The sequence below is a fragment of the Hyperolius riggenbachi genome, chromosome 7 (assembly GCF_040937935.1).
Source record: "Hyperolius riggenbachi isolate aHypRig1 chromosome 7, aHypRig1.pri, whole genome shotgun sequence".
NCBI classification, from domain to species: Eukaryota; Metazoa; Chordata; class Amphibia; order Anura; family Hyperoliidae; genus Hyperolius; species Hyperolius riggenbachi.
In genome coordinates, this window is record NC_090652.1 from 293,120,930 (window position 1) to 293,147,009 (window position 26,080).

A 26,080-nucleotide genomic window follows, 5' to 3' on the forward strand; every position below is an offset into this window, starting at 1 on the left:
TTTTTTAAATTATAAGCTTGTAAATAGAGATGGACGCAAAATTGAAAAAATGCACCTTTATTTCCAAATAAAATATTGGCGCCATACATTGTGATAAGGACATAATTTAAATGGTGTAATAGCCGGGACAAATGGGCAAATAAAATACAAGGGTTTTAATTAAGGTAGCATGTATTATTTTAAAGCTATAATGGCCAAAACTGATAAATAATGATTTTTTTCCATTTTTTTCTTAATATTCCTGTTAAAATGTATTTAGAAAAAATAATACTTAGCAAAATGTACCACCCAAAGAAAGCCTAATTAGTGGCTGAAAAAACAAGACATAGATAAATTCATTGTGATAATTAGTGATAAAGTTATCGGCAAATCAATGGGAGGTGAAAATTGCTTGGATGCATAAGGTGAAAAACGACTGGGGGCTGAAATGGTTAAGTTACTGTCTGTAGACTTGCGGCCTGTTTACTGGCAAGATATGGGAATATCTAAAGAGCTGGACTTCACAGAGATAAAGTACATGTATTTGTGTTTTCTTCTCTGAATCATGATAAAATGGCATACCTTTACACTATCTCTGTGATAGCCCATTCCTCAGTCATAAATCCTTTTCGTAAACTGCTATCAAGTCTACAGATGGGAATTGAAAATATTTCAGACATGTGACTTGAAATAGAAAAAGTAAAATTGTGGAGCTAATCACGCTTCAGACAGGAGCATACAAGTACTGTTTATTTAAAACAGATGCCTCCAAAATTCAGGTACACATTCAATTTTTTAAACTTTTATTTCCTTTTAAAAAAAATAAGCTCAGGGATGCCACCTGCTGGGCATATCTATTTTCTCTTATAATGTAATGTTTAGTTGTTGGTGACCATCCTCGCTGTGAGTGCAGAATGCTTCTATGCCCCTATCCCCTGCAAAATTTTATTTGTACCAGTTAACTTTACAAAAACATTGAATCAAATTTACTAAAACTTAGGAACTCACTTGACTAATTTTTATAGCTTTATCTGTCAAAAGTAGACCAGGAAAGGTTAACGCTTATCGAGTAACTGTTAAATGTATCAAACGGTGCAAAACTATCAATTGGTGGTCAAAACATCACCACTTCCCAGCTGGAAACTGATTCTTAGTAGCGATGGTTCTGCCCCCTCAATAATCGAGCATTTGTCAAATTGGGGTGCTGACGCATAGTCAATGGTCACCATAAGACACAGGTGAATGATTACCCTCTTGCTCCCTGGTGACTTGAAAGTCACAGAGGAACAGGTGACCCAGAAGACTGACCTGAAGGGCACCTTTCTTCTAGAGAGAACATTCTGCTCATGGGACTGGTCCTGTAGCCTTCCTTTTGTGTTTCCAGGTGTTTGTGGAGCTGAATGAGCTGATATGTGATGGGCTGCAGGAAATGCAGTGGAAGGAGACGGCTCGCTGGATAAAATTTGAGGAAGACGTGGAACAAGACACATCTCGGTGGGGCAAACCTCACGTGGCTTCACTGTCCTTCCGTAGCTTGCTGGAGCTCAGGAAGACCATCGCACATGGTGGGTGTTTAAAAGTGGGAAAACGGATGCAATGAGCGTACCACAGTCCTATAGAGGCACACACAGATGCTTGGGCTGACTTGACCAGAAGCCAAGTAACCGATCTGTCTGTGGTCCTTATCCAATTCACTTTTTCTCTTAAGTTTTCTCCTAGGAGACAATTGTTCATCTCCCCTAAGAGGAAAGGATTACTGAGAGAATGTTTGAATTCCAGTTAAAGTATTAAAGTAAGGCTGGATACTAGAATGCTTCACCATTCTGTCAGGATTCTAAAGTATGTCTCTTCTATCTTCTGAGTCCCATTGGGTCCCACAGTCAGCAACATATCCATGCAAGGAAGTCCAAGCATGACTCCTGCCTCCCACATCATGCACAACCTCCACATCCATATGTCAGCCATATTACTTAAGTTCATGGATAAGGGTTTGTTCTGTCTTCCAAAACATCTAGGCCAGAGATGTCCAACTCCAGTCCTCAAGGTCCATAGCCATTCCAGTGCTTAGGATGGACTGAGAGGTGTGTTCTACTTGATGAACTCCAACTTTCCTGATTCAATATCATCAATTATTTAACCACCTGAGCGGTCTGGACGAGCTCAGCTCGTCCAACACCGCCGGAGGCTGCCGCTCAGGCCCTGCTGGGCCGATTTTCATCAAATAAAAAGCAGCACACGCAGCCGGCACTTTGCCAGCCGCGTGTGCTGCCTGATCGCCGCCGCTCTGCGGCGATCCGCCGCGAGCAGCGGCGAAAGAGGGTCCCCCCAGCCGCCTGAGCCCAGCGTAGCCGGAACAAAAAGTTCCGGCCAGCGCTAAGGGCTGGATCGGAGGCGGCTGACGTCAGGACGTCGGCTGACGTCGATGACGTCACTCCGCTCGTCGCTATGGCGATGATGTAAGCAAAACAAGCAAGGCCGCTTTATTCTGGGCGCCGGAGGCGATCGGAAGAACGCCTCCGGAGCGCCCTCTAGTGGGCTTTCATGCAGCCAACTTTCAGTTGGCTGCATGAAATAGTTTTTTTTTATTTAAAAAAAACCCTCCCGCAGCCACCCTGGCGATTTAATCAGAACGCCAGGGTGGTTAAGCTGTGCCAAAAATATGCGAGGACCTTGGCCATCAAGGACTGGTATTGGACATCCCTGCTTCTAGGCAAACATGATAAAATCGTATGTTAGGTTGATGACATATTGTGTTGAAGGCCCCCTTCCATGCTCAGACCTTTTTATACCCAGGGCAGGTTCTAGACTTTTTGGTGCCTGAAGCAAAGAGTCTAGACCCCCCTCCCCAAGCCACAGGTGTGGTATCCCGGCTCCCCTCCCCGAATACCACCCTTCCGCTCACACTCCCTCCCTGGATAATAATTTTTAATGTTTTATAATGTTGTTTGAACACTCTCAGACTTTCTAATTTGGGTTTATACAAATTTGGTAAGCAAATTTGAGACAGAATGGCTTTTTGAGCCAGGAAAGCCAGGGATTGAGATGACTAATCCAAGTCAATCCAAGCCAAAAGTAGCTGGAGTTTCTGAACAAAGTCTGGCAAGTTTCCGGCTTTTGGTCCCTGATGAACTCAAACCCAGGGGACTCATGGGCAATCTCCCATTTGCTAGAAAGTAATGTACAAACCCTTTGCCCCTCCTTGCAGGAGCTGTTCTTCTAGACCTAGAGCAAACCACCATGGTGGGAATAAGTCAGATGGTTGTGGAAACAATGGCGGCTTCTGATCAGATCCGAGGCATTGATCGAGCTAATGTCCTGCGCTCTCTTCTGCTGAAGCACAGGTAACGTGATATTGTGTTCTCAGAAGCTTGAAGACTGCCAATAAAAATCACCAATATGGAAGTGTCAAACTATGCTTAAAGTCACCGCCCACAACTGCACCGCTCACACTAAGCCACCACCGCACTAAGCAGCCACCCACACTGAACCACCACCCCACTAAGCCATCACCCACAGGTGCGTCCATGTCCTTGCATATTTACAGCCTTGGGTGAATATATAGGCTATGATTTTTCGCCTGGGCCAGATTTAGTGCAAGGCCTCTTGGCCATGGCCTAGGGCACCACAGGAGCAAGGGCACCAAAGCTGCAGGCTAAACTGGTGCAAGCTTGCAAATGCTGCAATGCAGGGAGATCAGGCAAGCACCTGATTGCGGTACTCTGCTGCTTGCTGCCTGTGCAGCAGTCACCTTGCTCACTGTGCACGTTTGCATTGTGGCCGGTGTCTATGGACTTGGGCAGCATTGGAGATGGAAAGGAAGAGGAAGCTTCCGCACTGGAGGTGAGCAGAGAAAGGAGTGACACTGATGGATGCTGCAGTGTGAAGGCGAGCTGGCTACCTATACTGAAGGGGGTTGGAAAAGCAGGGATTAAGGGAGTCATCTGGCTACCTATACTGGAGGAAAGGGGGAGAAGGGGGGATGGGTCATCTCACTGCCTATACCGAAGGGGGGGGGGGGGCGGCTGGTGACAGTGGCCTTGGGCAGTAAAGAGTACAAATCTGCACCTGTTTTTCGCCTTGCAAAATTATGAATACCGTAAATATCATTGGTAAATGTACCTTTCGCTTCATGTTCGTTAGACTCATTAGGGCAAAACTTAATAACTTAAGGGTAGGTTCCACAGGGGGCTCCGTAAGAACATTTGGAACCCTCATTAATTTTGCTTTAGAATTGTTGTATAATTGAACAGCGATAAAACGTGTGTACATATTGCAGTCTGACACCTGGACTAGAAGCTGATCTTAGATGGGTCCATCAGAGGTAATCCTGGGGGGAGTGTAATAATAATAATTGACCCTGTGTAACAAATCTAATCTGAATAGATCAAATCATGTCTGAGGGAAATTCTTCAATATCTTCCCCATCCAAATGTAATATATCGCTGCCCTTTGGTTCAACATTTTTCCAATCTGGATGAATTGCCCAACTTCACTTGCCGATAAAGGAGGTTAAAGCGAGGTGTGAATCAGCAATTTCTTAATTCTGCCAATAACTACGTAGTGTTGATGATCCAAAATGAAACTGAGAAGCAAAGGCATGCCTTCAGGTGGCCATACATCTCTCGTCTTGGTGGCCGATCGATCATCCGATTCAATAATTATTATCGAATTGGATGAAAATTGGTGTCGCCAAGAGTATGCCTTATCGAGCATGTGATCAATTTAATTTTGAAATTGCCCGCACGTAATGTATAGATTGGACATGCTGCAAGATGTCAAGCTCTCTTGATTGATCGGCTGCACATCGGTAACAAGCAACGGATGCGACGGTACCCTTGGCGTTGTCCCCTCTAATGTAAAATGTTCCAACCAGGGCCCAGTGCAGAATACTTTATCTGTCCTTGTCCGCCGCTGGCTCCGTCTGCAATCCGCACATACGGTCATGTATACACCGGCAACCACCTGGGGCACGCCTATGTGAATTGGGGACAGAGCCCGGAGCCAGCGGCGGATGCAAATAGGTAAAATATAGTGCACTGGGCACCCGGGGAGGGGGCAGCAAGACCTCGGATGTGGCGTCAGAAGGCCAATTCCCAAGATATTTCATGCTGAAACCAATCAGATTTGATCATAGAGAGATCTGTCTCTTGGTCGATCTACCGATACACCAGTTATAAAAACATACTTGACAAAGGTTATTCTATGCAGTGTCCCATCCAACAACATTTTGTGGAGTTTGTCTGAGAAGTATCTCTTGGTAGACACCACATCCTGAGTCAGGCATCATTAATAGGTTTTTGCTCTTTTTCCAGCCATCCCAATGATGGAAGAGATTCCCATCACCCTCGGACCAGCACCACAACTGGAATGGGGAACAACCACGTGACGCCCAACAGCCCTCAGAAAGAGGCGCACCCCCACAACTCTCACAATGACCCAGACAGCAAGCAGGTGAGCAAGAGGCAACAAAGTCCAGGCCTGTCCCCCATACATCTCTCAACTTGGCGGCCGATGGACTATTCGATTAAAAAGTTATTATCAAATCAGATCAAATCAGATAGAGCATGCCTAATTGACGAAGTGAACAAGTGTACTGAACATTTCTTCATCTTTACAGTATCAACTAGAAATCAGTTTGATTTTCCGGCAGATTGCTGTAGTAAAGTTTGCTTCTGTGTTCCGATCCAGAAAACATTGAATGGTCCAGAAGGTCATCGCGTAAAGCACTGGAAACTGATGGAGAAGATTCCAGAGAATGCAGAAGCTACAGTTGTACTTGTGGGTTAGTAGTCATGGCTGTGTCAGTTGACCCTCTTGTAAAGGAAGGCCTAAGATCACATGGTTCAGATCACATGGATCCGGTGACAGCACTATAGTGTCATCAGAAGGGATAGATCTTAGAAGAAATATACTCACAAAGGTAGGTTGCAGCAGGGGGCAACCAACCACATGAAGAAGAATGACCTGTCTCCACTCGGGCACTTCAGGTGGTCTCATATAAAAGAAAACTGGTACTGCAGATGGCTAGGCCACTGTAGTCTTTAAAACCTCCCCCAAGCAGGGGGAGGTGGAACTGGCACAACAATGGTGAAGTTGCGCCCAGGACGGATAAAACTTGATTAAAAGCAGGATAAAATAGAAACATGTGGAGGTGGCTTACCTCTCAAACGACACAACCAAATATAAATAAATGTAGGTTTTATTTGCACAAGCAACGCATTTCGTGGGTACAAGCCCACTTCCTCAGGCCAATAACAGTGTCGATGCTAAATAACCGGAGAGCTCAGAGCGTCTTGTACTTGGCTTGTACACACAAAACACATTGCCTGTGCAAATAAACGCATTGCCTGCGGATCCAATGACAGTTGAAACAGCCCCACCTGGAAAGTTGTAAAAAATAATATCTCATGGAGTTACAGCAGCTAAAATTCTCAGCATGGGCTTAGGGCCCGTACAGTACAGAAATGTTGTCCACTCCTTTAGTCATTTGCAGTGTCCACCATACCTGCTGCATTGAGTTGATGCGTGGCAATCTATGGAAACACATCTGCTATAAAAAGATGTGCAGCGCAGGTTGGGTTTGTGTGTTGCGGAAAGATAGTGGAGACGAATGTGTGTGAACCATACCATGTTTTCCAATAGAATAGCATGAGCTCCATCCTTTATGACCCTTGATCGCCTGTCACCCAGATATTTGTGTATCTGATTCTGCTTCCTAGCCAGAATCAGGGATGTGGTACCACTTCATGGATGGTGTACTGGTTAAAGACACCACCTTTGACATAGGAGACCAGAGTTTGTGTCCTGGCTGGAGTTAGTACCTAACCAATAAGGAGCCATGGGTCAAGACTACCTAATGCTCCAGGTTGGCCTACCGTAAGTGCCATTAATGAATGCAGCTCTCAAGTGCCTTGAGACCTAAGGTCTCCTTACTGAATAGGTGCTGGCTTACTGAACGGGAAGAGACAAGATTTGAACACAGGTCTCCTGTGTCCAATGCAGAGTCTTTAAACATTACACTATCCAGCTACTAATAATTAAGTATTAGAAATGTGGTAATCCTGTTTATATAAACCACAGGTTGCGTGGAGTTTCTGGCTAACCCCGCCATGGCCTTTGTACGCCTCAGCGATGCTGTCCTACTGGAATCAATCCTGGAGGTTCCTGTTCCCGTTCGGTTCCTATTCGTCCTGCTTGGCCCCAGCCAGTCTAACATGGACTACCACGAGATTGGACGCTCCATCTCCACCCTTATGTCAGACAAGGTGAGCTCACATGATCTGAATGTTGCCATTTCTCTTTTTGTATAATATTATTTGCATATATCTAAAATGTGAAGTAATGAAGAAACAGAAGGAGGCCCACTCATGGAGATGATGAACGTAACATAAAGAAGTGAACAAATAGGGAATCCAGGTCAACCCCATCTAGTTGCGAGAATCATAGTCTCTAATTAACTTAAAAAAACGTAGGAATTGGTTGCATGGGTTGGCATGTTAAAGTCATGGAAGTATAGGCATGAAGAAAATGAGGATTTAGTGATTTGTCCAAAATGCCAGGATTCAACCCCATATGATGTGGTATTGTAATCATATACAGTACAACGTTTCTGGGGTGAAGCCCTCTCCTTGTCCAACTAAATCACTGGCAATAAAAGAATGGGCAACCTACTATATTGTTTATTCCAAGGCTTAGGTTCATTTGAAAATCATGATATACCCTCAATCAACAAGTTTGAACATTTGGTATTGATAGCCGCCAAGAAAGGGGTAATGAAAAAGTGGTTAGAGCCTTTGCCTCCTACGGTGAGCGAAGTGTGTGAGTTATTAAAACACCTTCTTCAGATGGACTGTTGAAATCTAGAGAGACAGAGATCTAAATCTGTGAGCACATTTTTCAAGACGTGGAAAGCTTTCGTAGAGAAAACATTCAAGAGAGACCAAATTATCCATCTGATGAAATTATTTGAAGATACTTAGCGGTACAGTATTTGCGTACTTGGGCAAGTTAGAAATCTGATTGCTGAGAGAAACAAACACTAATAAAGTGTGCATTTGTGTGTGTGTGTGTGTGTGTGGGGGGGGGGGGGGGATGTGAGGGGGTTAAGAGGTGAGGAGGAAACAAAATGGGATCCGACCTTTCAATATTCATTCTTGGTTTTAGTGGTTTAAGGTTATATTTAGATCTTCAACGTCTCAGTCCAAGGCGTCTTTTGGCGATACAACTAGCAAATAAATCATAAGATGATGATAATTAGAAGCGACTGTGGAATTAGCAAGGGAGAAATTTGGGGGATTAGAGGGATAATCTACGCTGATTAGAGAGGTTATCTTCTCTTATTTTCTTGGAGAATACTTCTCGTCCCCATGATGAAGTATCTAGCTATCTTCAGACTCCCCAATAAAGGAAACAAACTTTGAACTGAGATATTTTTTCCTCTTGTTGTTTTTTGAAGTTTGTCCAATGTGATGGTATTGGCATCACATTGGTATTCATACTATTATATGATATTGTGATACAGCATTAAAGCCTTGTTTAAAGAGGGATTATCACCCACAAAATCAAATTCCATTTATCCACTGCTCTGTGTTTAATATGCAGCCTGCAACCTCACCCTGCATTGCAAGCACTCCAATCTATTCAGAAATGTTTCTGCTGTAATAAATCGTATCTTAGTCAGCCTGGCTTTATTTTTGCCATTGCCAACAAGAAGGAAGCTGATTGGCTTAGGGCAATGTTTACAAAGCAAGCTAGCTATGACAGTGCAGTTTTTAGGAGAAAAAAAAGTAAGGGAGGAAATGGCATCCAGATTGGCTTCAGTCAGAGGGAATCAACATGGCAAATGCCAGGAACAGACTTCTCTTTATCTACTATATAAAATTAACCGAAATCAAAATGTGAACAGTACAATACATTTGTTATATAAGTAGACCAAGTAGTTATCTTCATATATATGTGTTTTTTTCCCTGGGATAGTATGGCTGCCCCTGCTGCTTTAAAGTATCACGTTAGTTGTATGTATCAGGTTAGTTGATATGATTATGTTGCATTAATAAAAATACGTTTTTAAAAAAAGCCATGGAAGTACTCACAAGGTTCATTATCCATGGTCCTACTCTACCACCCTGGAAAGTAAGGTTTGCATTGGTAATTTGCATGACAGAGACTCCCCGGGGCTAGGATACCCCTAGATTTGTAACCAACGACTAGTTTACAACCTAGAAGCCCCTACTGTGAGTTTCTCACAAGCAAATTTGCAAAGCACGTCGTGCTTTCAAAGATGCTAGAAAAGGACCATGGGTCAAATTCATGCAACCATACCTTTGTTTGCAACCAGATGGGGAGACACAAAGTTTCTGTTGGAGTTCTTGATAATGGTAGAGCCTACCTCCCCTTACCCCCCATCCACCCCGCAACCATCCCACTTACCACACTTAACCTAATAAATGAATGCACACGGACTGCCTGGCATTGGATTAATTTAAGGCCATAGCAGCCCCATCTTTATTTAGCCAATTAACAACCATCCAAAACAATCATAGATAACAATAACCAAAACAGGATACACAAAGAGCTGGGGTACAGGGGTCCGGAGGTACCGAATGCAGGATACGAAAACACCCGTGTGACATGCAGCCTTGTACCGGCCCCCAGCCGCACAACTCGGCTCGGGGACAGCTGCATGCCCCGAAGTCGTCTCTCTCGTTGTTCACTTCAAGCCACCGGATTTGTCCCGCGACAAATCTACCACCAGAAACCGACCTCCGGAGCCCCTTTTTACCCCTCCGGCTGCAATGACAAACAAAAATACACACAAACACAAAACAGAAACAAGGGAGGGAGGGAGGGAGATTCCGCCATGGCGCCGCTGTGCAGTGAAAGTGCCCGCCCCCTTACTTCCTCCTTAGCCCGGGAACTTGCTCTCCTCCCCGCACTAGCGGCCCGCCCCTTTCCCTGCTAACCCCGTCCGCTCTGGCTACCGCCCAAGCCAGCCCACCCACGCCCCTTCGTTTAAACCCATCCTTGCCAGGGGAGACGGCTACCCCATCATGCCCGGGCCATACACACTACGCCTGGCTCCGGCTCCTGGCCCTATCTTGATAATGGTAGAGCCTACCTCCCCTTACCCCCCATCCACCCCGCAACCATCCCACTTACCACACTTAACCTAATAAATGAATGCACACGGACTGCCTGGCATTGGATTAATTTAAGGCCATAGCAGCCCCATCTTTATTTAGCCAATTAACAACCATCCAAAACAATCATAGATAACAATAACCAAAACAGGATACACAAAGAGCTGGGGTACAGGGGTCCGGAGGTACCGAATGCAGGATACGAAAACACCCGTGTGACATGCAGCCTTGTACCGGCCCCCAGCCGCACAACTCGGCTCGGGGACAGCTGCATGCCCCGAAGTCGTCTCTCTCGTTGTTCACTTCAAGCCACCGGATTTGTCCCGCGACAAATCTACCACCAGAAACCGACCTCCGGAGCCCCTTTTTACCCCTCCACTACGAAAGGGCATGACCCCTTATGCCCTTGAGGCCCCCAACCTCAGAGCTCTTTGTATACCATCCTCAATACCCAGGGCCCACAAGTCCATCCCAACATCGTTCAGGTGCACACCATCCCGACGTAGAAACAGTCCAATGTCCTCTTCCAATTCCAAGTGCCTGATGGCCAATCCCCCATTCCGAATAAAAAACCTCGCTACTTCCTTATTAAGCTTTATCCTCGCCTTGTTGACTTTGTGGACCGAATTTGCTAACCTCCAATACTCCCGCGCCACCATATCCGACCACACTACGATCGTTTCCGGGAACAGAGACCGAACCCGCAAAAAATCAAATTTTATTTCTTTGATGAGGATTCTGGTCGATCTAGCAGCTAAATCATTCCCCCCGGCATGCAGTATGAGGATGTCAGGGGCTCTGTCTAATCGTGCCAGCTTATGCAGCTCCGGCAACAGGTTAGGCCAAACCAACCCCGGGAAACCTATCCAGCGGATACGCACCTGTTCCCTAGGGAAACCAAGCTGGCGACCTTCGGGCCTAACATCCGCCCTCCTGGCACCCCTGCTAACATAGGAGTGCCCCACAATCCAAACGACAACCGGCGGACCTGCAACAAGAGAACAAAACTGACAGCAATTGCCCCAATTATCCCCAACCCCCCCGAAACTTACACTAAATGAGGTCTGATATAGGACTTATAACGTAACGATTCCCAATGACCAATCTGCTTGATCACCCCCTCACTCAAACCCCAGCGTGACGCCTCCGTAGCCGCCCCAATTCGAAAAGAGTGGGAGGCAAACTCGCTGCAAGGGAGCCCAAGGAGACCTACGCACTTACGAAATATTGAAACGAACTGGAACCTGGACAAAGGAGTACCATCCAGGTGAACTAGAAAAACCGGCGAGCGTGGTGGGCGGGCTGCCACCAACCACTGCACATTAAAATAAGGGCACAATGACCCCCCAATTTGAAAAAGGGTAATGGCTCTTCCCTTGCCCGCCTGGTCAGTCTTTGAACGAGGTAAGTAAATAATAACCGTATCGCCAGAAACCGTGACGTGTTCCGCGAGGATGCCACCCACTCCCGCTTTGTTGCGGCTTACCAATTCGCCTATTCTAAAGGCCCCGAAGAAGGCCAACACAAATGCGGCCTTGAATAGGCCACACTCGTAACTCGAAGAGCACAAACCAGGCAGCGCCGCTGCCAGCCTGCCTAGCAGCTCAAAAGTAACCCGGGCGCCTGGACTCCCTGCGAACCGCTCCCACCCGGTATCCTCTAAGGGCCTGCCTAACACGAAAATCTTTTGTGACATCTACCAGCCCCCTGACTTTAAACAAAAAGGCCAATGCGGATAACTTTTTTGCCACTGCAGAAGCTGAAATACCATCTGCGAAATTCGACCCCAGGAAATACAACAGCAAGCATAACCGCTCCTCGTCCGAAGCACAACCTCCTACTTGCGTCATCAAAGCGTCCCACGAGTTCCACACCACCGTGTACGCTGCTAATGATGACCCCGACAACGATCTCCCGATCATACAGGACACGACCCGAAAGGAATCCTCCACATCGTGGATGGGCAAGGAACCCCACGCTCTTCCGCCGTGGGAGCCGCCGGCCGGAATCTGTCCCACTGGAATCGAGAAAGCGCGTCAGCAATGACATTGTCGACCCCAGGTATATGCACAGCAAACAAATAAATATTAAAACGCAAACAGTCCAAAACCAATTGTCGCATCAAGCTTATAACCGGGGGAGAGGACGCCGAACAGCTGTTGATCGCCCCGACCACCCCCATATTATCACAATGGATCCTGACCCGCCTGTTGGCCAACTGTGGACCCCAAATCCGGACTGCCACCACTATGGGGAATAACTCCAACAACACCAGGTTGGAAGTAAAACCCGCCTCCACCCAGGACTCGTCCCACGGAACCGCGCACCATTGCCCTGCAAAAAAGGCACCAAAACCCAAAGAGCCCGCCGCGTCCGTAAACAACTCCAATTCCGCATTACTAACCACCTCCTGCATCCAGAGAGACTTGCAATTGAATTCTGCTAAGAAAATCAACCACACCCGCAAATCCGCTTTCAGATCCGCGGTCAGCCGAAGGCGGTGATGTGGCGCTGATACCCCTGCGGTAACCATTGCCAGACGCCTGCAAAATATGCGCCCCATGGGCATAATTCGGCAGGCAAAATTTAACTTGCCCAAGAGAGACTGAACTTCCCTCAGGGTCATTTTCTTCCCCTTGATGGCCGACAAAATAGATTCCCTCAGGTTCTCCACCTTGTCGTCTGGCAGACTGCATTCCATAGCCACAGTGTCTATGGTAATACCCAAAAATTTCAACGAAGTAACGGGACCCTCTGTCTTATCCTCCGCAAGTGGCACCCCAAAACGCTCGCAGACATGCCGCATGGTAGCTAACGCATAAGCACAGTCTGGAGAATCCGCCGTGCCCATAAACAAAAAATCATCGAGATAGTGTATAACTGATTGGACATTCGACATATCCTTCACCACCCACTCCAGAAAGGTGCTGAACCTCTCAAAATAGGCGCAGGAAATAGAACACCCCATCGGCAAGCATCTATCTACAAAAAACTCCCCCCTCCAAAAACAACCCAACAGATAAAAACTAGAAGGGTGAACCGGCAATAACCTAAAAGCTGATTCAATATCAGTTTTGGCCAAAAACGCTCCCCGCCCCAAACGCCTAACCCAAGTCAACGCCGCGTCGAAAGAAGTATACACCACTGATGTAATGTCCTCTGACAACCCATCGTTTACAGAAAACCCGCGAGGGAAAGACAGGTGATGGATTAAGCGGAAAGACCCAGGTTCTTTCTTAGGTACCACACCGAGCGGTGATACAATTAAATCAACCAACGGGCGAGAACGAAACGGACCCGCCAAACGACCCGCCGCAACTTCTTTAGCTATTTTGGCGTCCACGACTCCCGGGAGCTCATTAGCAGATTTTAAATTCCTAAAAGGGGGTTCCGACCGCAACGAACAACTGCTTGGGATCCGGAAACCCTCCTCAAATCCCGCCTTCAAAAATCCAGCAGCTTCCCGTTCGGGATACCTGCTTAGAAAGGGCGCCATCTCTGCCCCTTTCACCGGCGTCGTCCCTTTTTCGCCCAGAATCGCCCGATTTTGACCTTCGCTGTTTGTAGCAGTTGGAAGCCGCATGGGAGCCTCCGCAACCGGAGCACTCATGCTTAAAACGGCAAGATTGCCCGAAACGACAGGAACCGTCGTTGTATTGCCAACAAATCCCTTTTCCTCGAGTAGCCGACTGAGCAGCGGGGGCTGATCCGCCGGCTGTCGCTGGAAAGGACGGAGGGGCTCTAGACGGAATCATCAATCGCATCCACAAGGTAATATCCTTGTGGTCCCAACGAACCTCCGACCGCACAGCTTTCGTCTGCCGGAACTGTTCGTCGTACCGCAACCATGCATTCCCGCCATACGACCGATACGCCTCCCCGATTGAATCCATGTACCCAAATAGAGCCGAGCAATGCTCGGGCTGCTTCTCTCCAGTCACACTTGCCAGTATTGAGAAAGCCTGAAACCAATTCTGGAAAGTGCGAGGTATCAGCCTATACCGTCTTTCCTCCTCCCTCTTCTTCTCATCGGGCTTCCCTTTATCCAGATTAAATTTCTCCAACTGAAGGAGCGAGAATATCTCTATATACTCGCCCTTCCAGATCCGTTCCTTTACTTCCTGCTTCAAATGGGAACCAAGAAGGCCATTGAAGCAAACGTACAACTCCGCGTGAGATGCATCCGCCAAACGCACCTGACCTGCCCCACTAGTTACTGACTGCTCACCTCCCGACCCTTCAGTTTGTACCGCCACCTCCGACTGAACACCGCTCAGCACAGGTGCACTCGGAGGAGCCACCTGAACCACCCCTTGCGTGGCTGCACCTGGTGCCTGAGGCGGCATCAACGCCAAAGGCACCAAACCCGTGTAGGCAACTGCCGGCGAAGGCGAAGATGCCCACGCCCCCACTGGTGACACGGGCAACCCCGCTGCCACAGGAAGAGCCGACTGTACCTGCGGCACCTGCGGCCCCACCGCCGCTGCGAAACTACCCGCCCCACCTTGTCTACCCCCACAAATTCCCAATAACAAAGAGGCTAGAGCATTAACAGCAGCTAAATTGGCCTCACCTGGCTGCTCTGGACGCATGTCCCCGCCAGCCGTCACGCCAGATCCACCTGCTGTGTTGTCGTCCTCCTCAGATGTCGAATCAGCCTGGTGAGCAAGACCGCCTCCAGCCATGTGGCCCCCGCTCTGCTGACTTTGTCGTGTCTGCTGTCCTCGTGGAGCACCGTCTGACCGGCCCTTCTGCTTGCCCGACCCTCTGGACTTGTTCTTCTCCGTGGAGCTCTTGCTCCCACCACGAGCATGGTGGGTCGCCGCCGCGGGGGGAGGGGCGGCACCCGTGGAATGTGAATCTTTTTGTCGGGCCCGCTTAGTCTGCCGCGCTGCGCGGGGACTAAGGGCCGCATCACCTCCTGGCAACTGCTGTGATGATCCGGCTGCACTGGATGTGCCCTCTCCTGACGACCTCTGCTGCTGTGTGGGATTCCTCCCGACAACCCCCCGTGTTTTTGACAAGCGCTTTGCGGGGGGAGGCGGAGGGTCCCTAAGGGGGCTCCCCGAACGACGGCGAGGTCCTCTTGGGAGCTCAGGGCTGAGCCGCTCCGGCGGCCTGGACACACGCCGCTCACCTGACTGCCCACATGGAGCGCTGGGTGCCGCCGCCGCGGCTGGCTCAACGGCCGACCCGACCTCCGCTGGAGCGCTCGTCCCCATGGCCGCCAGCTGCACATGCACCCAGGACGGGCCTCTCGATTCCGCCTCCGCCCGGATCCTGGCCACCAGCAGCTCCACGTCCTCCATAACGGTCGGGGGGATAGCGGACGACCCAGCTCCAGATTCCGCCATGGCGCCGCTGTGCAGTGAAAGTGCCCGCCCCCTTACTTCCTCCTTAGCCCGGGAACTTGCTCTCCTCCCCGCACTAGCGGCCCGCCCCTTTCCCTGCTAACCCCGTCCGCTCTGGCTACCGCCCAAGCCAGCCCACCCACGCCCCTTCGTTTAACCCCATCCTTGCCAGGGGAGACGGCTACCCCATCATGCCCGGGCCATACACACTACGCCTGGCTCCGGCTCCTGGCCCTATCTGTCTGGCTTATTCCCGTGCCTGGTCTGGTTGTCACCCTCAGGGCTGGCTCTCACTACGCACAAGAACTTTCCATGCTTGTGGCACTTTGAACGTCCTGCCGTGTGGAGATCAGCGAGCCAATCCTTCCAAACCACGAGGGGATGGAAATCAATGTGTGGCAGAAGAGCCCGATGAGGTGTAATATTTTAGAGTAGGGAACAGAAAATAAATAGGTGGAGAAGGTCTATTGTACTTTCCAAACTGCTGTTCTCCAGGCAATACCTGTGCACACTAAGGCTGGTTTCACATTGCTAACCAGCAGTATTAGGAGTTTGCGGTGCGATGATCGCATCATTCCTTTTACGCACCCCAATGCTAAAAATAGCCATTGGGGATTACCGCAGCAATGTGCGGTAATCCCCCTTCTGGCTGCAAGCCAAGCAGGAAGTGAGATTCTCCACCGCTCAATTCCTGTGGCCCAAAAATGTAATTGCGCGGAAGTGTATTGAAAAAAAACACGCTTATGCACTTTTTGATTAATTGGAATTTAGCACGCACTGAGGATTTAACTAGAAACTGATTGTGACGCAAGTGGATGATTGGCAGCTGACCATTGATTACCGATCTGAGGGGGACATTTATGAAGAGTGTCTGAGACAAAATATTAGTAGGTTTTTAGAAATCCGTGCAGAGCTGTCTCAGACATCCTGAGAATTCATTAAATAGTGCAGATTCCTTCTTAAACTGTTAGGAATGGGAGGAGTTTAGAAAGTCTCTCAGGCAGTGCAGCGTGTGAAGGAAATTACTGTTGCTGAGGTAACCAACACATCTGCTGTCAGCAGGCGCTGAGTGAAGGAGGAGGAGCCATTCACAAATCATGTCATCTGGAGAACTGCTATGAAGCACTTTTTAAAGCAGTTTAGGGATGGATTTGCACTTTTCTTAAGTCTAGAAATCTGCCCTAAACTGCCGCTATTACGTAGCATTTGAGAAGTTTCTTACTATCATGCAGAACTGTTCATAATGCTTTGATAAATCTGGCCCTGAGAAACGCGAGACACCTTGGAGAGAGCTTACATACACCAATGGCCATATTATTGCTGCATGTTTCCCAATGTGGAAATTGCAGCTGATTATGCGGAGAGTGAGACATAGGCCTTAATTCACTAAGTTTATCTCCTGTCTTTAATAACTCTTCTGAGCTGTTTCTACAGTTATCACCATTATATCACCATGGTGATAACTGTAGAAACACCTCAGAACCGTTATTAAAGACAGGAGATAAGCTTAGTGAATTGAGGCCTATATAGTAATGTTTTACCCTCCATAGATATCTTCTAGCTTGATTTATTCTCCTTGTTTCTGGACTTCAGTTCAGCTTTTACCAGTAAACGGTTGTTCTTCTTAAACTGAATCACACTCCTCGGAAATAACCGCCGAACTGTGAAACATTCACTGTGATAAAGGGTATTAGGAAGAATACCGTCTTTTAAAATACCATAATCTCCCTCAGACTATAATATTATTTCACCGAGCATGCAAAGCGTTTTACAGCTCTACAGAATTATCGGAGCGAGCGGCGAAATGACTGCCGCTGGCGCAGGATCACATTAAGCTATCCCATCCACTCGCTACAATAAAGTTAATTTCATATTATTAACGCCTCGTGACTCCGGAGCAATAGGTGAATGAGGCTGGATTGGAGAGGGAGGGGGGCGGTACAAGCACTCTGGAGGATTATGGGGGATCGGTAAATTTCAGAGCTTCGCAGAGCGCACTGACACGATGTGATCGCCTTTTCCCGCTGACATTTATTTTCTCTTGTTTAATTGGTTTAATTACAGTGATTTTACACGTACAGGAAATGTATTGGCTTTTGAAGAATCGTTAAAGCCGCCAGTATGGTAATTATCCGGTGATTATAAGTTCTCGGCGATGGATATAGCGCTTGAGAAGGAGCTCGTGTTAAATGGATGCCCTATTGTGAAGGTCTTTCAGAACAAGACTCTTCTCAAAGAGGCCCTGTATGGGGTTGGCGAGAGCTGGAATGGAAGGATCATTTCTTTTAGGTGTAAATGAACCAACTGGTTTGTCACAGAGACACCTGGAAGAGGTGACATCATTTTTCCAGGATGTTTTCCTACTTGGTTGGCTGTAAATGTTACCATCCAATGGGAAGGCCAGATCTTCCGTGATGTATAAACCATAATGACTACCAATGTTTAAGACTTCTACCTTGTAGCGCTAATTAGGCAGCGTGTCCCTACAAGTAACATAATTAGGAAGTGTCCCTATCCCCAGAAAACAAGATCATTAGGAGCAGAGTGCCCCCAAAACAACATAATCAGGCAGAAAGCCCCAGAACGGGCCCCTGACACACAGGAGAGCATTTTGCGGGTCTTCTACATTTTTTACAAAAAGCTTCCATTGATGTACAATAAAATCATGGTAAAATCACGGCAAAGTAGCCGCGGCTTTCGAAAAATTGCCACTGTGGCAAATACCGCGATTTTAATGCAAGTCAATGCAAGTGTTTTTTTTAAAAGCGAAAATAACCCGCAAAATGCTCCCTGGTGTGTCAGGGCCCTAAAGAGCATAATTTTCACAGTGCTTCCAACTCAAAGCGCTGTGACCTGCGTTCTGCAGTCTCAAAGGTTTAGGAAAAGAGGTGGGTTGCCTTTTTTTCAAGCTGTCCAGAGAAGGAGCCTATCGCACTGATTGTGGAAGTGAGTTCCATAGAATCGGAGCTGCATAGGAATAGGCCCAATCACCAAATGTTTTCCCTTCCCCCCTCCCCAACAACATAATTGGGCAGAGTGTCCTACTAAATAACATAATTAGGCAGTCAGTTATGCCCCTCCCTAACAAAATAATTAGGCAGTGTACCATAAAAAACAAACCCATTGAAGCAGTGTCCCCCAAAGAACTTAATTAAACAGCACGTGCATCCCACATAACATATTGAGGCGCGGTGTCCCCCACAAACAAAGTAATTAGGCATTGTGTTCCCACTAACATCATGATTAGCAAGTGTACCACCAAATAGCATAATTAGGCAGAATTCCCCCACAAAGATGGGACAGCATGTCCCCAGGTCACATGAATAGACAGTTACTTACCTAGACATAATTAGGCATTCATTTCCCCAAATCACTGGTAATAAAAAAGAGACAATATTCACCATTTAGCTTACTCCGTGAAGCCTCCCATGTGCCAGGAGTACTGCTCATGAAAAATCGATGTCTTTTCTTATCGATATTCCTTCTCTGAAACTAGTAAAAAGGGGGGTAAAGAGGCGCCCAAGGTGGATAAAATACATTAATAGCAACTAAAATATAAATAAATGAGGTGGCTTACCTCAATAATGACACACCCATATACTGTAGGAATGGATATTTATTAGTAAAAAAAAATCACAGGCAACACGTTTCGTGGGAACTCGCCCACTTCCTCAGGCCAAATAAAGTACCGGTAGCTGGATTCAAGGTGCCTCTTTTCATAGGGTGCATATAATCACCCTCAACCTTCTTGCTTCTCTAGGACTACTTTAGAATGGAAGTTCATATACATAAGGTTAAAATGAATTCTGATACGGTTGTTACGTTACGATTTTTTTTTTTTGCATGACGACTTTATGGTTTCTACCGCTGCAGGATTTCCATGAAGTGGCGTATATGGCAGCAGAGCGACAAGACCTCCTGAACGCCATTAATGAGTTCCTGGACTGCAGCATGGTGCTCCCGCCATGCGAGGTCCAGGGGAAAGATCTCCTGCGCACTATCGCCACCTTCCAGAAAGACCTGCTGAGGAAGAGGCGGGAGCGGGAGCAGCGACGCTCCGCGAGGGAACACACCACGCCCAAAGTCACAGGTCAGCGCACTGCGATTTAAAGAGGAACTGTAGTGAAAATAATATTATGAATAAAATTAGATTTACAGTATTAACATAGATTATTTAGTCAGTGATTGCCCATTGTAAAATCTTTCCTCTCCCTGATTTACATTCAAGTCCAGTTTAAGCAGCACTGGGATCCCAAGGCCAGTGCCTACATCGCCTTATGGTAAATCCAGCCCTAATTATATTATTTTCACTACGGTACCTCTTTAAAGGATAACCGAGGCAAAGAAGATTGTTAGAGCGCTCCCTGTTCACCTCTGTTCTCTCGTAAGAGCACTCAAAAGCTGCTTCCAAGTTGGCCGGGTCAGCAGCAGTACATCACGACTCGGAGCGCAATCAATGACTCGTGCTGCAAGGCCTATCGCTTGCGCACTGCTGCTGACCTGGTCGAGCCGGAAGCAGCTTCTGATGGCTCTTTCAAGAGAACAGAGGTACACAGAGGTGAACGGGGGAGCGGTGGACATGAGGACTGCTCCCTATACATGCCTGCTCCCCCCGTTCTAACAATCTTCTTCACCTCGATTATCCTTTAAGTACATTTTTTTCCGTGAGACATCCTAATAAATTAAGAATGCTCTGTGTTTCCAGACAAGGAGATAAGCGTGATGAAGCCAGAGGAAGAGGATGACCAGGAAAGTGAGCTGGACCCTCTGGAGCGCTCAGGATTTCTGTTCGGGGGTCTGGTGCACGACATTCGCAGGAGATACGTGCAGTACTGGAGTGACATCAAGGATGGTCTGAATAGCCAGTGCCTGGCGGCCGCCCTCTTCATCTACTTCGCTGCCCTCTCTCCAGCCATCACCTTCGGGGGGCTCCTAGGTAATGTATGTGAGGTCTGATTAAGCCTCTAATGCTACACAGGGGTGGTTCTTCCAAGGGCGGCAACAATTAGAGGTCGGCAAGAGGCGTCTCCACTCCTCAAATGCCCCCCGCCTCGCACTCCCCATCTCCCCTCCCTGGATGTGTGGCGCCGATTCACTCACCTGCTCTCAGCGTTCCAGTGATGGGATCTCAATCCGCGCATCCAGTCTCCATGGCTACTTTAGTGCCTCATGTGACCTGTTACGTGTTGCTGGGTCACATGAGGCGCCGCTATAGTCAGAGAGGAAGCAGGACTTTGTTTGTGGCTGATGATCCCATTGCTATTCTGCTGAGAGCGGGTGCAACGCCTCATGGATGCAAAGACTCATGGGTATTTGAATCCTAAACTACTACTCCTTGGGTATTTGAATCCTAAACTACTACTCCTTCTGTCTGTATAAACTACTTGTGAGGCCACATCTGGCGTATGGGATACAGTTTCGGGCACCACATTATAGGAAGGACACTGATGTTCTAGAACAGGTACGAAGACGGGCAACTGCCAACCAAATTAGTCAGAGAGATGAAAGATGTCACTTACCAATAAAGGTTGGATGGACTGGGCTTATTTAGCTTGGAAACAAAGACGCCTGAGAGGTGACCTGATTAACCTGTATACTGTAAATACATCAGAGGGCAATACAAAAGCTTGGCAGATTAGTATTGTGTCCCTAGGCTTGTACAAAGGACAAGTAGACATTAGCTGCTTCTGGAGATGAAATGGTATTGCCATCTATTTAGAAATGGGTTCTTCACAGCAAGAGTGGTTAAAATGTGGAATGTATTACCACAGGAAGTAGTTATGGCAAATTCAATGGGCTTAATTCACTAAGACAAATAGCACGTCTTATCAAAGTTAACACGTCTTATCAGAGTAGCATAACGAACTTATTCCTGCTAATTGGCAATGACGAGAGCTCCATTCGTCCTGCCCTGAGCCCCCGCGCATTCGTAAGCGCTCGCTTTGCTACTCTGATAAGGCATGTTAACTTTGATAAGGCGTGCTATTTGTCCAGTTAGGCTATTTTACTTTTCTTTGGATATATGTTTATACGAATGTCTTGGCATTTCCAGGGGAGAAGACGCAGGGACTGATGGGCGTGTCGGAGCTGATCGTTTCTACCTCTGTGCTGGGCTTTTTCTTCTCCATCCTCGCCGCTCAGCCGCTCCTGATCATCGGCTTCTCTGGTCCACTTCTTGTATTTGAAGAGGCATTTTTCAAGGTCTGAATAGCTTTATTCAGTGTGTAAAAACAACTTCTGCTAACATTTTGCTGTCCTATTTTGTGTTTTTCTGTAGCATAGAGGAATGGCAGGAAAGGTTCAAAAATCTAAAGCCTAGCTCCGCTCAAACGTTTTACTTGGGACCTGGACAGTAACGTAACTACAGTTCATGGGGACCCCCAACAAAACTTTGATGGAGCCCTCAAAATACTCACACCCCTTCTCTTGCCTCCCCTTGGTGCCCTGTACCACCTTGAGGCCCAACTCACAAGGGGCATATACCAAGTGTGGCCATCAGGATCCTCACACCTAAAACAAGTGTAGCCACAAAGACATCTGATCTGAAGGATGGTCTACTGTATCGGAGGAAAGGAAGGTTAGTAGTTTGGGCCGCCCACAGCTCTGGGGCCCCCTGCAGGAGCTGCTCCCCTATAGTTACGCCCCTGGATCTGGATATACTTTAGAAAGCAGAGAACCTTTTTAAAGAGACTCTGTAACAAAATTTTCAGCCTTATTTCTTCTATCCTATAAGTTCCTATATCTGTTCTAATGTGCTCTGTCTAACTGCAGCCTTTCCTAGTTGCACAGTGGCTGTATTATCTCTGTTATATAATCTAATCTTCTCTCTTCTGCCGGCTCTGTCGGGCTCAGGCAGGAATGTGCTGTCTGCTGTTATTGGCAGAAGCTATACACACCCTCTCCAAGCTCTGTATGAGTCAGAGACTGAGCTACTCTCAAGCCTATCACATGCTGGTTAGCAGCCATGTCTTTTGTTTGTAAACACTGCCTAAAACTGGCAATTACAAGCCAGGATTGCAGCAGGGAGTGGCAGAAACAGCACAGAGGGGCCCAGGAGAACATAATGAATAGAATGGTATGCTTTTTATTGTAAGAATTTTAGAGTACAAATTCTCTTTAAGGTTTTAATTGCATTATATAGCCCATGTTGGTGAGAAACTAGCACACTTCCAGTTGTTCTCATGGGAGTCCCGGAGGGCAGGAGATCATGGGAAATCTTTCTTTTTAGTAAGATGGCTTTTTGGTCAATTTAAACCCCTTACAAATAATATCCTGGTGGGTCTGGGTCGCCATGAGCTGTCTGGGTACTCAGTATTAAAGGAGTGGAGGTACAGGAAGATATTCATATCAGAGACACAGATAGAAATAAAGAGAGATAACAACTACAGCCGGACCACAGCGGACACTACACCGTACATTGGCCGCACAGGATTCAGCTGCCAGTGGGAACACAGCCTTAGAGGCAGAGGATCGGCAGGATAGCCAGGCAACTGGTATTAAAAGGTAAAAAATATGGCAGCCTCCATATTCTTCTCACTTCAGTTGTCTTTTAAGGTTAGGCGTCAGGAAGGTAGGTCTTAAAGTAAACTGAGCACCATTTTTAGCACCCAGGGCATGTCGATAGCACATTAAAAATGCATGCCAACAATCTGTCTCATTATTAAAAAAACTTTAATTTTTACCTTTTCAGGCAGCTAAGGAGTCGGACTAATGTAATTGTTTTATTGCACATTAGCAAGATAAACTATACCTTTCATCAACAGAGAGGGTTGAGCAATTAGGACAACTGCTTCAAAGAGTTTACAGAGGTCAAAGATGCTATCTTCACACCTTCCTCTGGATGATTAATCGGCAGCTAGAAGGGGAGGAGGGGAGAACATGGCAGCTCCTATAGTTATTAGAAGCCAGGAGAAATTCCTGGGAAAAAAAGAGTGCTTAGTTCTGGTACGGGGGGGGGGGGGGGGGGGGGGGGTTGCGGGGGTATGGGGGAGGGGGGTTTGGTATCAGCATTGGTACTGCTGTAAATAGTACAATATCGGTAAATGTTACCAGTATTCCACTATCGGCTATTGCCCGACACCCACATTTATTGCACCTCTTTTTCGTATACGCTTCTGAGAGATGTAGGCACATATGTAACAATTTGATTTATGACATAGAAACCTGCAGAAAGCTGAGAAAGAGTGGAATTAATATTCTGATGTCTGGTAAATGTCCCATTGGGTGTTAGCAGAGAGTGGCACAGGCCATCCCTACATCTAGATGACTAACCTGTGTTCTCTGTGCCAGTTCTGCCAGGTTCAGGACATCGAGTACCTGACCGGTCGGGTGTGGATCGGGTTCTGGTTGGTTCTGTTTGTCCTGGTCATGGTGGCAGCAGAAGGGAGTTTCTTGGTACGTTACATCTCACCCTTCACCCAGGAGATCTTTGCTTTCCTGATTTCCCTCATCTTCATCAATGAGACCTTCTACAAACTGTACAGGGTGAGAATTCTGCAATTTTTTCTAAATCTAAAGTTGTAGTTTACTTTATCAAATGAAATATAAAAGCTGATGAACTATGACAGTAGCGCCACCTAGAGACAGGTGACTTTACAGGGCCGGTTCTAGACTTTTTGCTACCTGAGGCAAACTTAAGAGGATGCAACCGGATCCCCCCTTTCTGATTTGGAATGATGGCGCAGCACCCGGCAATTTACTCTGCTTCATTTAATGTTCTCAGTCAGCAGGGGAGCATATGCAAGAACTTCCACTTTAATTTAAATATAGTTCTAGTCTACAGGTACCAAGGAGGGCCTTCCGCTAACTTCAGGAGGGAAAACTGAAACCTTTATTGTAACTGTTTTGTTGATCTTGAGTAGTTTGTTGTGATTTTGTTCAATGATGTGATAAGGTCACTTGTCTCTAAATATTGACTTCTCTAATGTGGCATCACAGGTTTTTGCAGATCACCCTCTGCTGCGGACGTACCCTTCCGGCAGTTCTGGAACTCGAACCTCAGCTGCCCTGGGCCCCCGAATGCAGCCAAATACCGCTCTGCTGTCCCTCATCCTCATGTCCGGGACCTTCCTTATCGCCTTCTTCCTGCGTAAATTCAAGAACAGCCGCTTTCTGGGCGGAAAGGTGAGACAGGACAACAGTGACATTACAGTATACAGGACCTCTTTACATCCCAGCTCCTTGATTGGCTCAGTCTCTTTCTCTTTGTTCAGGCCAGACGTGTGATTGGAGACTTTGGGATACCTATATCTATTCTAGTGATGGTCCTAATAGATTACACAATAACAGACACCTATACACAGGTATGTGCGTACCTTAAATCATTACACCTAGGCAGTGGTGTACCTAGAGAGCCAAGAACGTCAGTGTAAATTTTACACGGGGGGAACCCAACCCCAAGCTGTGTATAGCTGGAGCAGAGTGGTCTGTACACGCAGATAGGCACCCACTATAATAAGTTAAAACTGTTTACTGAAGAAAAACATGCAGAGATAATTCATTTACCACCATCAGGAAATACAGCTTACTTTGAACAGTGAGGAACAACAGAGTGAATACAAGAAATAACAATACCATAGAGATCATCATCACATTTTACAGACAGTGACATCTTGTGCTTGTTTTACTATACTGCAGTTTAGGTGATAAAAAAAATCGTATCTAGGGCCCACTGCATATATTATTGCTCTGCTGAGACTGCTGTAAGCTGCACTGTGCATGATTTCCTGTTACAATCAGGTTAGATTGCACATATTACATTGCAGGAAAGCCGGTGTCCAGACCAAATTTTTTCACCTTTTTTTAACTTTTCAGAAACTGAATGTCCCATCAGGGCTCTCGGTCACCTCTCCAGGGAAACGTGGTTGGTTTATCCACCCGATGGGGACCTCCAGCCCTTTCCCTCTGTGGATGATGTTTGCATCGGCTATTCCAGCTCTGCTAGTGTTTATTCTGATCTTCATGGAGACCCAGATCACAACGTACGTGTTCATTAAGTCTTTTGTCTGCTAGTTTGCATTAAATGGCATGCAAAATATCTATCTATCTATCTATCTATCTATCTATCTATCTATCTATCTATCTATCTATCTATCTATCTATCTATCGCCCTTATTCAGTTCACTTTTCTTCCTAAAGCCCCCCCACACACACTCAACAGCGGTCTTTTATGCAGCACAATTCTCAAACAACTTTTGTTGTATAACAAGTTGAAACATCCCAAAAAAAGTTGCTTGCTATTGTTCACATAACTTATAAAGGCTCGTACACACGTCTGACTGAAGCCAACGAAGGGTCCGTCGGCACCTCCCGCTGTGCGGGTTTTCAGCAGACAGTACAGCGTGTGTACAGTCTGTAGGCGGACTGATAAGGCTGTTTTTGAACGATCCGCCCGGTGTTGGATTGACGTCTTATCAGTCTTGTCAGTTGTTTGAACAATAGCAAGCAACTTTTTTTTGGTTGTTTCAACTTGTTGTTTGAGAATTGTGCTGCATAAAAGACCGCTGTTGAACCTGTGTACGGGGCTTGAAGTTGCGTAAACACTATGGATTTTTCCAAACGACCGGTCGTTTGGACGTCAAATCAGGCATGTGTACAAACGGTCATTCAGCT

General features: G+C 46.9%; 1 protein-coding gene across 2 annotated transcripts in view; it reads left to right on the top strand.

Annotated features, from left to right (window-relative positions):
* SLC4A3 (solute carrier family 4 member 3) overlaps positions 1–26,080 on the top strand; it is a 60,891-nt gene that overhangs the window by 21,986 nt on the left and 12,825 nt on the right. For both annotated transcript variants that reach the window (XM_068245962.1, XM_068245961.1), the window contains 12 exons: positions 1,364–1,544; positions 3,185–3,320; positions 5,292–5,430; positions 5,668–5,761; positions 7,060–7,244; positions 19,343–19,559; positions 20,175–20,405; positions 21,522–21,670; positions 23,759–23,953; positions 24,407–24,592; positions 24,682–24,771; positions 25,283–25,449. In XM_068245962.1, coding sequence (XP_068102063.1) covers positions 1,409–1,544; positions 3,185–3,320; positions 5,292–5,430; positions 5,668–5,761; positions 7,060–7,244; positions 19,343–19,559; positions 20,175–20,405; positions 21,522–21,670; positions 23,759–23,953; positions 24,407–24,592; positions 24,682–24,771; positions 25,283–25,449 — 1,925 coding nt within the window. In that variant the 5' untranslated portion in view covers positions 1,364–1,408. The remainder of the gene's footprint in view (positions 1–1,363; positions 1,545–3,184; positions 3,321–5,291; positions 5,431–5,667; positions 5,762–7,059; positions 7,245–19,342; positions 19,560–20,174; positions 20,406–21,521; positions 21,671–23,758; positions 23,954–24,406; positions 24,593–24,681; positions 24,772–25,282; positions 25,450–26,080) is intronic.